The sequence below is a fragment of the Nestor notabilis genome, unplaced genomic scaffold, assembly GCF_000696875.1.
Source record: "Nestor notabilis isolate BGI_N333 unplaced genomic scaffold, ASM69687v1 scaffold35690, whole genome shotgun sequence".
Classification (NCBI taxonomy): Eukaryota; Metazoa; Chordata; class Aves; order Psittaciformes; family Psittacidae; genus Nestor; species Nestor notabilis.
The window spans coordinates 8,430-21,695 of NW_009913083.1; the positions used below are offsets into that span (position 1 = coordinate 8,430).

The 13,266-nt window shown below is 40.8% G+C and overlaps 1 protein-coding gene across 1 annotated transcript in view; it reads left to right on the forward strand.

Moving 5' to 3' along the window:
• LOC104412069 (mitogen-activated protein kinase kinase kinase kinase 4-like) overlaps positions 1–13,266 on the forward strand; it is a 44,592-nt gene that overhangs the window by 5,917 nt on the left and 25,409 nt on the right. The window contains exons 3-9 of the mRNA XM_010022667.1: positions 1,412–1,537; positions 2,323–2,433; positions 3,944–4,034; positions 6,113–6,243; positions 8,888–8,942; positions 11,096–11,174; positions 11,875–12,050. Coding sequence (XP_010020969.1) covers positions 1,412–1,537; positions 2,323–2,433; positions 3,944–4,034; positions 6,113–6,243; positions 8,888–8,942; positions 11,096–11,174; positions 11,875–12,050 — 769 coding nt within the window. The remainder of the gene's footprint in view (positions 1–1,411; positions 1,538–2,322; positions 2,434–3,943; positions 4,035–6,112; positions 6,244–8,887; positions 8,943–11,095; positions 11,175–11,874; positions 12,051–13,266) is intronic.

Genomic DNA, 13,266 nt, shown 5'->3' on the forward strand with positions numbered 1-13,266 from the left:
TACTGATCCCTTCCGTTCTGGTGAGAATGATTTTTGTGTGGTCTTATTTAAGACGCATCATATGCATATGCTTGAGGGAATTTGGCTTCAGCCTGTCAGGCTTTAATGTTCTGCTACAGGTAGAAAGGACTATGCAGCTGATTTTGTGAGAGTCTGTTGTGATGGTTAAATGAATGCTTCGATGGCAAAGCTACTGGAAAATAATGAAAAAATGCAGAAAAATGTCCTGTGGGGCTGAGCTGTTCTTGCTGTCTCTATTTGTCCCTTCAGCTACTAAGTGCTGACTGGGATGTTTTGCAGCAAGGTAAATACATTTTTAACTTTGTCATACTCCTTTTAACTGTACAAGGACATCCTGCAATGCAAGATGCCTGTTTCATTTGCTATTAAAGCAAATGAGACAGCAAAGTCTATATGTGCTTCACCAGGTACTGTGCACCCTTTCTCTTGGTGGCAACATAGCAAACAGGCTAGCTCTGAGAGGACCTCTTCAGATCAGGCAGTTCTCCCTGGAAAAAAGGGCATTTCTTCTAACATAATTATTAAAACTTGTGTTTCCATTAGTTGTCTTATTGTGCACAGTGCTGTGCTGGGTCGAAGAGAACATCTGCCCTGAAGAGACTGAAACAAAGTGGGAAAGCAGGGCTAGCTAGTGCCTGGAAGGAGATGTCTAGGGGTGTGCTAGCCCCCAGCATGCCAGAGACTTAACCGATGGCATGATGTTAGGAAGGAGGGAAAACCCTCATGGTCCAGATTGGGTAGCTTCACAGCTGTAAGGAAGGAGCAGATCATAACCCTGTGCTGGCTCTGGAGTTTGATTTGTCGTGAGTCGCCTCCTTCTTGGCTTCAGTTTCCTCCCAGCAAGACCCTCCACAGGACTGGGAAGACAAATTGGCTGATGTGTTCACTAAGTGCTTTTCCAAGTGTTTAAGTAATGGAGTGTTAGGAATATTTTTATTTTTGTTTGAATCTGGTTAATTTCTCTAAGACTAAATTACCACATACAGAAACCGCAAATGGGGAGTAAGAAGTCCTATCTCAGCCCCCTAAGGAGACAGTATGCAATTATTGTACCTGAATAGGGATGGTTTTAATTCATTAGGTCAAACCCTAGCAATTCATTGTTTTAACCCTATGGATCAGGGTGGTTCAGTCGTCAGTTTGGGCCTGTCCTTCAGCTGCAGTCTCATAATCATAGGATAACTCGGGTTGGAGGGAGCCTCAGGAGGTCTCTGGTCCAATCTCCTGCTCAAAGCAGGGTCAGCCATGGGACCAAACCAGGTTGCTCAGGGCTGGTTCCAGCTGGATGTTGGAAGCCTCCGAAGACAGAGGTGGCCCTGCAACTCTGGGCAGCCCTGGAGCTCAGTGATCTCTGGCCACATAAGGAGCCTTCTGCTCTCTTTTGCTGCAGAATGAAGAGGAGGAAATCAAGCTGGAGATAAACATGCTAAAAAAGTACTCCCATCACCGGAATATTGCTACATATTATGGCGCATTCGTAAAGAAAAGTCCTGCAGGCCAAGATGATCAGCTCTGGGTAAGTGTTTAGTGTAATTTCTGTTTATGAGATTTACAGCTCCTTTCTTTAGAGCTCCAGCATGCTTGGCTGGGGCTCTGTCTCAGTGAAACTCTAAAGTCATTGTTCTGAAGAATAACATAAAAGAGAAAAATTGCTACTCCCAAGATCATTTCACCCCTATGATTTTCTTTGAGGATGGACATAGTGTGTTATGATTCTTGTGACTTGTGCTGTCATTATGATTTGTTGCTTGAGCTTTTTTTTTTTTTTTAATTTCTTTTTTCAAATTAAACATTTCTGTAATTTGTTTATTTTTAATGAAAGTGAAAAAGAGCTTGTCCTCATCCCCCCTCTCTTTTTTCTTATTTCTTTCCACTCCTTTCTTCAGTTGGCAAATAAAAAGGGAACAGAGGAATTGGTAACAAAGCAGAGAAGAAAAATGAATCCTCAATTTTTTTGGCTGTAGGATTTTTGAAGCTCTGCAGCAAAATGAGACATTTCAGATTTTGAACACATTCCCATGTTTCTCAGTGCTGTTAGCTCATGGTGTTCTGATTGTGTCGTTTCTGAAAAAGAAAAGAAGTACCCATAACCTGGAATAGGAGGGAGCACTGCTGAGGCTTTTTATTTACTCAGTGATGTGTGTGATTCAGGAAATGAGATTTTATGTCACTTGGCATCTGGGAAGGTCGCGTGTAGCTTTCCACACCTTGATTGTGGTGGGGTGGGTGTTTGCACATGGTCTCTCTGCTGGCACCCTGTCAGTGCTCTGGTAAAGGTGTATTAGGTTTGTCTTTCTGCAGTTGGTGATGGAGTACTGTGGTGCGGGCTCTGTCACTGACCTGGTCAAGAAGACAAAAGGGAACTGTTTCAAGGAAGACTGGATTGCGTACATCTGCAGAGAGGTTCTCAGGGTGAGTTGTGCCAACAGAGCTTTGCTCATTTGCAACAAAAAGGCCTTTCCAAGCCTTTTGTTGCTAACATAGGTCACTAGTGAGCATTACTGTTTAAAGGTTTTGATCCGTGGGGCTCATGAGCTGTGGTCCTTGAGTTCAGAAGAGCCTAAAAAGCCAGCATGATGGCTGCTTGACATCCCATATTACTGTAGTTAATCTCATTTTCTGCATGAAGTACAGAAAATTCCTGTTTCCTATGATTCCTATGAAATCTGAAAGTTTGGATTCCGTGCATCTAGAAAAGTAAGTTTTCTGTTTTCAGTAAGTGTCCTCCACATCAGGAGATCTTACAGCTCATTGCGTCAGCTGTTCATGCTGTGTAAGATCTTTAAGATCTTTCTGTTCATAATTCCTTTACCTGCACACACTCAAGGGCCTCTTTTCCACACTATTAAAAGCAATGTTGACTGAACGGCATTCCAAAATCTGAAAGGTGGCCCTGCTGGGGCAATATTCCCCAAGACAATTCTTGGGGCTGTATTTCATTCTATGCAGGTGTTTGGTTTTTTTCTTTTATCTTTTTGTTTTGTTTTGTCCTGGAAGCTACAGAGGATAAAACAATTCCCAAGTGTAATCTAGTGAACTAGACTAGAAAAAAAATAATGTTGGAACCTGCCATTCTGCTTTCAAAACCCATTACAGAGTTACTTATCCATCTTCCTTGTAATGGAGTTTTACTTCTTTTCCAAATAATGGTAAGATGAATATGTATTCTGGGAGCTGGAATTCAAATGGCATGCAGAAGTAATGCTTGAATAGGGGTCAGTCTTGTTTCTGGAGCAGAGTTTTTTGAGAAGCGTGCTCAGTAGAGAACATTCGCCCTCTTACAATGATTTGGCATTAGACTGCAGATTAATATAACTATAGCTGGAGAGCATGGGGAGAGCTTCTGCAAAGAAACTAAAAATCTTAATGGTCTGGTCAGGATGCTCTTAAGTTGTGTGGCTATAATATCTGTATTAAAGCAACAGATGTTAAAAACATTTGGTTTACACTCATCAAATATTAACTGACTGAAAACAATACTTGCTGCATTCAAAAAGAGGAATTTGAACTTTCTGTGGTCCATTTACTATTGAACACAGTTTCGCTGAATGCAGAATTCAAGCCACTATGGCCAGCCAGCTGCTGTCTATGGTTCTCATACAGAGCATTCTGTGTTGCTCTTTTCCTCTTTTGTTTGCTTTTAACACATGGTATAAAGAGGCAACCCTTGGTTCTGAGGCAGAAGTTTAAAATATTGTTAGCTTGTTCTGTTCACACTTAAATTCAGCTATACTCAACTACTGTGAGTAAAGAAGACAATCAAACTTGTGGTTGCTGTCCTCTCTCCTCCTTGAAACTGGCATCTTCATGTTGCTAATAACATCTGACGGACTTTCCCTATGAATAAAGTCTGACAAAAGTGTAAAAAGGCAACAGTGCCAATGAGAGGAAATAAAATAAGGAAAGTCTGTTTTTCTTTTAGGGCTTGGCACATCTTCATGCTCACCATGTCATCCACAGAGATATTAAAGGGCAGAACGTCCTTCTCACAGAAAATGCAGAAGTAAAACTGGGTAAGTTTCCGTAAATGTGTGCTAGAAACCTGTTCGTAAATTTTTAAGTTTTTCATCTTGTTTGAGAAAGAACTTCAGTAACCTAATAGCAACAAACATGTCAAGTAGCATTAATGCTTGTCTTTATAAGGTGTCTGTCATGTAGAAAGAACTGAAAATGTGACATGCTCTGCAAGGATGTGACTCAGCCTGTGGGGAATACAGCTACTTCTCGGCAGTCAAACACAGAACCTGTCTGATAAGTCACAGCACCATCAGGCCTTCACAGCATACCCTGGCATGCAGAGACTTCCAAAATAAAAAAGTTAGGGGAATAATTTATGCTAATTCATTTCTCTAAGGGAAGTGGTCTTGGAGGTTTTCATAAACCTGACAATAGGTGAGATTAGTCACATATAAGGGCTACCACTGAGGAGTAGCTCTTACTAATAGTAATCTTTCAAAAATGTTGGTGAGTTTACTAATTTCCTTTTCTCGCTGTGATCTGTCAGTGTTGACAACTTCTGACTTCCCAAGATTAAACTTAAATACATACCTCTTTTGAGGAGGGGATGTCTTTGATGTTTTGGTAAAAACATAACAGAGAATGAGTGGCAATGATTTAAAGAAGCAGTCTCAAGGACAGCAATTCTCTCATTTGGGACGATCTTCATGTTTCCTGTCTCTTTAATTAAAAGAATTCACTGTATAGTTGGAGAACGAAAATAATAAACATGGACTGTGGGTGGGGGGTAGGATGTTTGGCTGGAGCAAGAAAAATAAGTACTTTAAATCTCATGGTTTAACTTTATGAGGAAATCCTGGCTTTACTGAAGTCAAAGGGAGTTTTGCTATTGTATTAAATGAAGGCAGGATTTTGCTAGTAGTCTCTAAAAGATATGTAGTAGTTTTCAACTGTTCCCTCTTAAAACTGGGAAGACGGGGAGGGAGAGGTTTGTGTGTGTTTGGTCTTTTATAGTAACTAGTACTACCATTCTTTACATGGTTGACAAGAAAGTTAGGTCTTTCTAACTCTGGGTAAAGATGAAACAGATTTACGAAGTACAACAATTAATTAAAAAAAAAAAAAAAAGTTGTTTTCAGAGAGATTTATCTTGTGTGTGTGTTAAAGAAGCTAGAAACCCAAGAGGTCCTCAGCCCAGTTCTGCTCCACTTCAGTGTAATTATGAACACTTCCCATCAGAAGCACAGAGCGCATGATAATTCCAAAGGTCAAGTCTAACTGTTAGAGCAGGTTTGCTAAACAGGCACATTAAATTATAGTAGTACAAATGATTGTGGTTTGCAGATGATCTGCAGTGAGGTAAGTGAGAAAATCTCCTTGATGATAACCATAGGGCTGTCTCCTTTCAGTCCTTTCTTTTGTGTGTTATTTTGTCTTTTGTGAATAGCATTCAAGTTCTGTGCCCAGTGGATCCAATTAGTGTATCTTGGAGGTTGATTCAAAGAAAAATACAATCATATAATTACTGGTTGCATGGGCCTTTCTACATACTGAACAAAACCATTTTGCTGTACAATCCTGTTGAACGTAACACCCTTTTCAGCACAAAGAGCACCACACAGTTCTCATTATGAGTCTAAGAATAACCTAGTATAATCTCCAGCTTGTTCTAAAGTAACATATGATTGTAGGGATGGAGTTATTCCAAACACCTCAAAAGGAAGTGATATGATAGTTTTTTCCAGCTTTCACAAATAGCCATATTAGACACATACAAATTTGCCTTATCTGTAGATGCTACTTTTCAGGTATTAGTTAAAGATCTCAAGTCCTACTCAATGTGGTGTTTAGATTAAACATAAATTATTCCATGACGTCTTGCTAGACCAATTCATGTCTGCTGTAACCTGCCTGGCAAATTTAATATGCTGTTTATTTGTCAAAAAGAGGGGGGAAAAAAGGGGGAGGGGCATTTAAACTTCAACTATTGGACAAGATGTACTGAGGAACTCAGATTTGTTATGTATTGTAGCCTAAAGGTTTGGTATTCTAAATAGCATGACAGTAACCAAGCAAATACTTTGCCACATGGATACAACTGTCTTAATTTCTTTATCTCCGCTTGGCTTTTCAGTGGATTTTGGCGTAAGTGCTCAACTGGACAGGACTATTGGGAGAAGAAACACGTTTATTGGCACACCGTACTGGATGGCACCTGAGGTCATTGCTTGTGAGGAGAACCCAGACTCTACATATGATTACAGAGTAAGTATTACAACTCCACATGAAGCAGCAAAATGTGCAAGTTATTGCTGAAAATACTGCTCAACTACTGCATCTGAAAAGTTCAAACTTCTCTCCTTTTAAACCACAATAACATTGTAACTGGAGAAATAGAAGTATGTGGGTGGTGGCTCTTTTTAAGAGTGGAGTTTCATTATGAATACTTTTTTGTTAGTTTTTAATACATGAAATACACTTTCATGAACTTCTGTGCAAAAAAAAAAAAAAAAAAGCCCATCAACAGAACAAACAGAACCTGACATATGGAGGTTGCAGGTCAGGATAGAAAGGAAGAGGTAAATTTGGAAGGAATACTTGAAATAGTGTAATACTAATATGACAACTTACTGCTCTCCTCCGATAGAGCTCTTTTACTCTCTACTCAGCTGCAAATCCTGATTTAACTGGTAATAATTAGTATCACTTCACTCATTTACAAGCATGTGACTACAAGAGGTTCCCCATCCCAGAATGATTTTGGGTTATTTGGAGGGTGGTAGAGATGAGAAAGCACAGAATTTCTTGTATTTCAATTTATGTCCATAGTCTCTTGTCCTGTCACTGGGCATTGCTGAGAAGTTTGGCTTGGTCATCTTCATTCCCCTTCCATTAGGAATTTGTACTGATGTATGAGATTCCCCTGAGCCTTCCCTTCTCCAGGCTCAACAGTTACATCTCTCTCAGCCCAGAACCTGCCAGCTCCAATCCGTTAAACATCTTTGGGGCCCTTTGCTGCACCCACTCCAGTATGTCCATGACTTCCTTGTACTGGGGAGCCCAAGAACATCTATCAAGCACCTTTTCCTGGTTCTCTTCCTGTATCTTAAAACATGCTGATGCTGTTTCAGAGAGACTTATTCTTTGTCCTCTGGCATGTTTCCAGCAGGTGTTGTCATTTGTCTGTCTACACTTATGCAGGATGCTTTCCAGTGATGACATTCTGAGCAGCCATCTTCTGAGTGACACTCCAGTCATTCTCTTGGTTCAAGTACTCTCATGGTTGCCACTTTGCACCTCTCATTCTAATTGTGGCTTCAGAAATATTTATTAGAATAACCCGTTATTGCTTCCATTTTCTAGTGATCCAGAGATTGTAATTCTCCCTTGCTAGGACCTTCTATGCTGCACTGGCAGAGTGAGGTCATGTTGTATGAGTGTCAGTCATGACCAAAGAATGTTCTTGGATTTTATTTTTCATACCATTTAAATCTTCAGTAAATTAATCTCTTGTCTTCATTCCCTGTCCCCAGTTGCTTTCCTTTTCAGAACGTACACTTTTCAGAAGATACAAGCATTAGGAATGTGCACACCTAATTCTTGAGGATTCTTTACTTTCAGTAATAATCAGAGTTCATCCACATGCATTTATGTTTGGTTCCAAATAGATTCTGCAGATGAGAGATTATAAAATGAGTAAAAATATATATGCATAAATACGTATTTACATGCTGACTTGTATAAGTGCTGCTGTCATCTTCCCTTTCACCTTTCTACCTCTCATGCTTTGAAACTCCAAACCAAAATGCTTTGTAGCCCGATTGTTTCTTCCATTGCCCCAGAGCCTGTGGTAATAGCCTGCAAAGACTTCTCTGATTTTCATTCATCTACTTAATAATGAGTCAAGATCATGAAGCTGTTAAATTCCTACCAGTGTGAACTGGTTTTCAGCTTGCATAAAACAGTTCAGAGCAGCTGGATTGAGAAGGCTCTGTTGATAAAATCAAATTCAGAGTGCCAGGCTGGGTATGAGCTGCTACTCATGTAATGGTATATATGCTTCTAATCTTTGAAGGTTTGTCTTGCGTTGCTCCCTTTGTAAAAGATAGTTTTGGAGAAGCTCTGCAAGTTGGTTTGGTCACATGCCTCTCATTTGGCTACATTTAGACACAAAAAATAGTAGAATAATGCACATGATTAATCAAGTGGAAACCTGTGAAGTTTTTGCAGTCACTGCTGGTGTTTCCGATTTACCTTCCATGGTCAAAACTTGGCCCTTAGCATCCAGGTAAGCTGATAAAGGGAACTCCACTCGAAGTAACTGAGCTGAACACACACACGCACAACATGGCTGCAAGATGTGCTCTCCTTTCATGTGCCCAAAACATGTAACTAGAGACTCGGAAGACAGAAGAAGTCAGACCCCAAGGCCTGACTATAATTTCTGTTCCATCAGTGTAGAAATTCCACAGTGACTGCTCTGAAATAAGCATTAAGACCACGAATTTGTTTTTGGCCAGGAGCAGGGTGGTGGGGCACTGCTGAGTCTCACTACATCACGGAAACAGTTAAAAAGATTTAAGACTTACATTTAAATGGTGCCTGCTATGCTCTGGCTCTTGTTCTTTTGAATGCAGAAGGTCTGGCTGCTTAAATGATGAATCATCTGTTCAGAGTTGCATGGGAAATGGGAAGTTCTGGCTATTAGCATGTTTCTGAAAACCTCAGTAGGGAATGGGAGGGAGTAGAATGTACGTCATTCCAACTAAAATGACCTGATCTAGGAGAAATCTAGGGAAACTGTAAAAAACACACAAAACCCAAACCAAATCAAAAACTCTAAAGAAAATTAAAAACATAGAAGCTTGAATGCTGCAAGTTGCAATGTGCAATGTTTCTTTTCCTGCAGAGTGACCTGTGGTCTCTGGGAATCACTGCTATTGAAATGGCCGAAGGAGCTCCTCGTAAGTGATTTGGTGTAAAGGTGGGGGCACCTGTGTTTTGTGAATGTGTTCTATGACAAAATAACTCATCCTTGGCTAATGCACAGATGTAGAAAATTCTGGTTCTGGCCATATCTTTAAAAATTATCCATTACTTTTATTCATTTGGACTCTTCTGCTTTTCTTTTAGTCCCTTTACGTCTACATTGATTCCTTGCCTTCATTTCCTAGGCAAACAAAAATTTTTTTATTCTTAGCATCACTATGTTGAGCACTGTCTGTAGGTACAGCTAAGCAGTAGAAAAAAATGACATAAGTAGCTTTGGGTTTAGGACACTTAAAAATATGGCCGTGGTAGAAGCCAGGCTTTAGGTTATATTTTTACACTGGGACTGACTTGATTCTCACCAGTTTGGAGATGAATACTGTATTTGCTTACATAATGGCTATGGTCCACAACCACGTTTTCAACCTGACAGCAGATTGACATAGTTTCACAGCCTGCCCTCGCCTGCCAGCTGCCCCCCTCGCTCCTCCAGTTAGCCACTTGCAGGTGCTGGGCAGAGATGGGCGGCTGCAGCATGCGTGTAAAGACCTTGTGCAGTTTTGTTTCCACAGAGGACCAGTTGCTTTGCCCCAGCGCCCAAAAAGCAGATGTGATGTGATGTGGTATGATGGGGGATACAGTCACTGCTGAGAGCACAGGAGATGAAATAAATTATACTCTGGCCTGAGCTTGAGAGCACGTAGGCTGCTTTTAAAAACACATTTGGCTGTTCTCCTGTCAGGCTTGTTTTTCAGCTGTGCTCAGGAACCAGCTGGAGTTCAGGAGCACTTTCAGATACTGTGCTTCAGCCTAGCTGAAGCTTGGTCCTGAGACATGGTCTGTGGGGAATTTTCTTTGAGACCCTTTGTGGCTTTGCATGCCAATTCTTCTTGCCACGGTATTTGATGTTTTCACTAGTTTTGGCAAGGAAATTATATGGATGATATTCTGTGGCATTGTATTTTGTTTATTGTAGTACAACAGTGTTTGGGACCCATACACAGAAACCAGACTTCTTCTGCCCCCATCCCCATGTGATAATGCTATGGAAAATACAAAGAAAACAGTCAAAACCAGAACCAAGATGTAAGAAATGACAGCAGGTGGATGCAGGCAGGGAAATTAATAGAAGCCAGAGAAGGCTTTACCAGCCACCCTCTTTTCACTTTCACTAGTTCTGCAGTGCTGGAAGTCCATTCCTGTTAAGAGAATCACTGCCAAACAAATGTATATGGTAAAAAATTAGCCTCCATATCGTCATGTTAGTTATCATTCAGTAGCTCTGTGTCATGAAGATCTTTGACCCTTGGGATTTCTCTGACAGATGGCACACACTCATAATTCCATACAAAACTCCTGGGATAGATGAAATGTGATGGTATTTACTTTCTGTAGAGTTCTTTGTAATTTCAACTTTCCACAACAGTAACACTAAAGAGAAGTACATTGGGTTGGGAGAAACCAGCATCTGAATGCATGAGCAGAATCTGTTTCAAATTGTGTAATAATGGTGCTCACACTCGTGAAACACAGAATAGATGGAATGTGTGCTTTGTCATTACGCTCTGTGCCAGTGATGCAGTCTGAGCTCTCCAGCTCACATCAGGTTTTCTTCATCCTGCATTTTCTCTTATGCCATGAACAATGTAGCTGAGAGTTTAGTTAAAATTTAGCTTGTCATTTATCTGAACCATAAGCCAGACAAAATAGAAAAGTATTTCAATCCCAACTTTAACTTCTGTTTATTTTGAAAACACCTTTTGGTGTATTGGAAAGGTAAGGATTTTTTGTGTCCTTCTGAAGCCTTATATATAAAAACTGTGAAGAAAATTGTACTTGAGGAACAAGGCCATGCAGACTTCCTTTCAAATCTCTTTTAACTGGCAGTAACAGCATACTATTATGAAAAATTTCTGTGTGCTCAGAGACTTTATTTCTTGGGTATAGTGTGAATTTTATTGACTAATGCTGAGGTTCTGCAGCAGATGCTGTGCTGTTAGAAGTAGGATTGCTTGTGGAAGACTCTTCCTCTCTTGACGGGAGAACCAGGCTGCGTCAGTGTGGTCAGGCTGTGGGAGGGACATGGTGGGGACATGTACCCTTCAAGAACTTGTGGTTTCCTTTGCAGCCCTGTGTGACATGCACCCCATGAGAGCGCTTTTCCTCATCCCACGGAACCCGCCCCCAAAGTTGAAATCCAGAAAATGGTAAAGAGATGTGTAAAAATTGTGCGTTTGCTGCATTGGGCTTAGGAGGATTTTGAGCTCTCTTGTCCAGAAACAATGATCCTGTTAAATCCCTCAGTGATCTACGGGGTCTTTCCTAGGCTGTTTCTAGTGCTGGGTCAGGCCACTGGTGCAGATGTATTTTACCTTTGGGAAGCAACACCTTTCTTTTGTACTCAGCCTAAAATGCAGAAGTCACTGCAGTTGCTAAAGTTTGGCATGGGTGGCTGAAACTGCACTGTAGGCAAGAATTAGGTGGGCTGCTTGGGGTCAGAGCTTTGTCAGAAGACTGCATGGATGCTGTGGGGCTAATGACAGGCACCGTAGCCTAAAGAGTATTCATTTGTCTTTTAAATGAAGTATATAAAGAAAATTTTTACTGTATCAAAAGGTTAAGGGTGTTTTTTGAAAGAGTCACGCTGGCCAGGTTGTGATTTTGTTGATCCAGATGTAAATTCAGGGTAACTCCACTGAGCAGGCGGTCAGGGTGGAGTTCCCTGTCACTCACCCTCAGCAGTGTGGTGATCTCAGGGGGCATCATAGTGACAAATTGTCTCTCTCAGTTCCAGTGTAAAAGGAAACCTTGTTAGTGGAAAGTTAGTGCTTTCCATCACTCAGGGTAGTGCTTGGCACCGAAGTTGAAAAGGATTGTTGTTTTTTTCCACTTCTTTATCTTTTTCAGGTCAAAGAAGTTCCTAAACTTTGTTGAAAGCTGCCTTGTAAAGAATTATTTGCATCGTCCATCCACTGAGACCTTGCTAAAGCATTCTTTCATTCGAGACATGCAGAATGAACGACAAGTGCGCATCATGCTGAAAGACCACCTGGACAGGACCAGGAAGAAAAAAGGAGAAAAGGGTAACATAGCAAAAACAAAAGGCACTGCTATCCAATTTTGACAGCAGAGTACAGGAGAGATGCAACTGAAAAACTAGAATGAGGAAAACGGTGACTAAGTTGTCCTTGATAGTGGTGGGGCCATTTTGAAGATCTCTGTCAAAGTCCAGGTCCTTAATGGTGTTTAAGTGCTGAAGTCTCTGGAGTCTGACTGCCCCTGATTTCACTGAGAGCAACCCTAATGCTAATGTGAGTGAGGAGTCTGAGTAAAGTTTAGGTCTGTCCTTTCTTGAGTATCTAAGTAGTACTTAGTAAGCATTTCTTAGTCTATTAATTCATTTGTCTGTCCCTGATCCATTTAATTTACCTGTTGCATCTCCATATGCTTTTAACATGTGAGTTCTTTGGGGACAGAAGTGCTCTTTAAGCATTTTTGCAATGGAGTGCACAAAAGAAAACTCAAGAAGGCCTCCAAACTCCAGAAAACCACAAATGAGCATAATAAATCATCTGCATCAGAGGGTGGCTGAAGAAAAAGCAAATCTGAGTTTGTTCCAAATGCTACCCTTGCTCTTCAGAGTAAAACCTGAAGAAACAGTGCTGGAGTGGGGATAATACTTGTATAAATGTGTGTGCACAGCAGACTAAGGGCTGTGCAAGGTGGAGAGAGCACCATAAGCTGTTGACAACCAAATTTCCCTGTCCTCTTTCACCTCTTTCTCTTCTGTATATTTTATAATGGCAGGGCTGTGAAGATTAGTGACTGTAAGGGCAAACTGGGAGATCGCTGTACGGTTAGGAAGTGACTTCTGAACTGCTGTGCTAAAACTAGCACTAATTTATTATCCCTGCTTCTTTTTTTTTTAATGATTCACTTTAATACATAAGGAAACCTGGATTTACTGAAGGCCTCAGCTTAGCCATACAACAGGTATACAATAGCAGAGTAGGGTAATTCAAGTCTTTTATGTCTCACCTAAATTTCTTTCGAAAGAGCCCTTCTGCTGGTGTCTTTGTGGGGGTTGGATTTCTCTGTGGGTTTAGCCTAATTTATTTCAGGTGATGGAAATAGGTTAATTTTGCAAAACCAAACCAGTCAGTCGAGGGAAAAGGTGGGAGTGTGTAAAGGAGCTGCCCTAAAACATGATCTGAACTAGATTTTGAATTAATGTACATGGATATGTTGCCTCCCCTGAGCCTCCCAGTGCAACCTTTGTTTTTTTCTTAAATTCCTGCT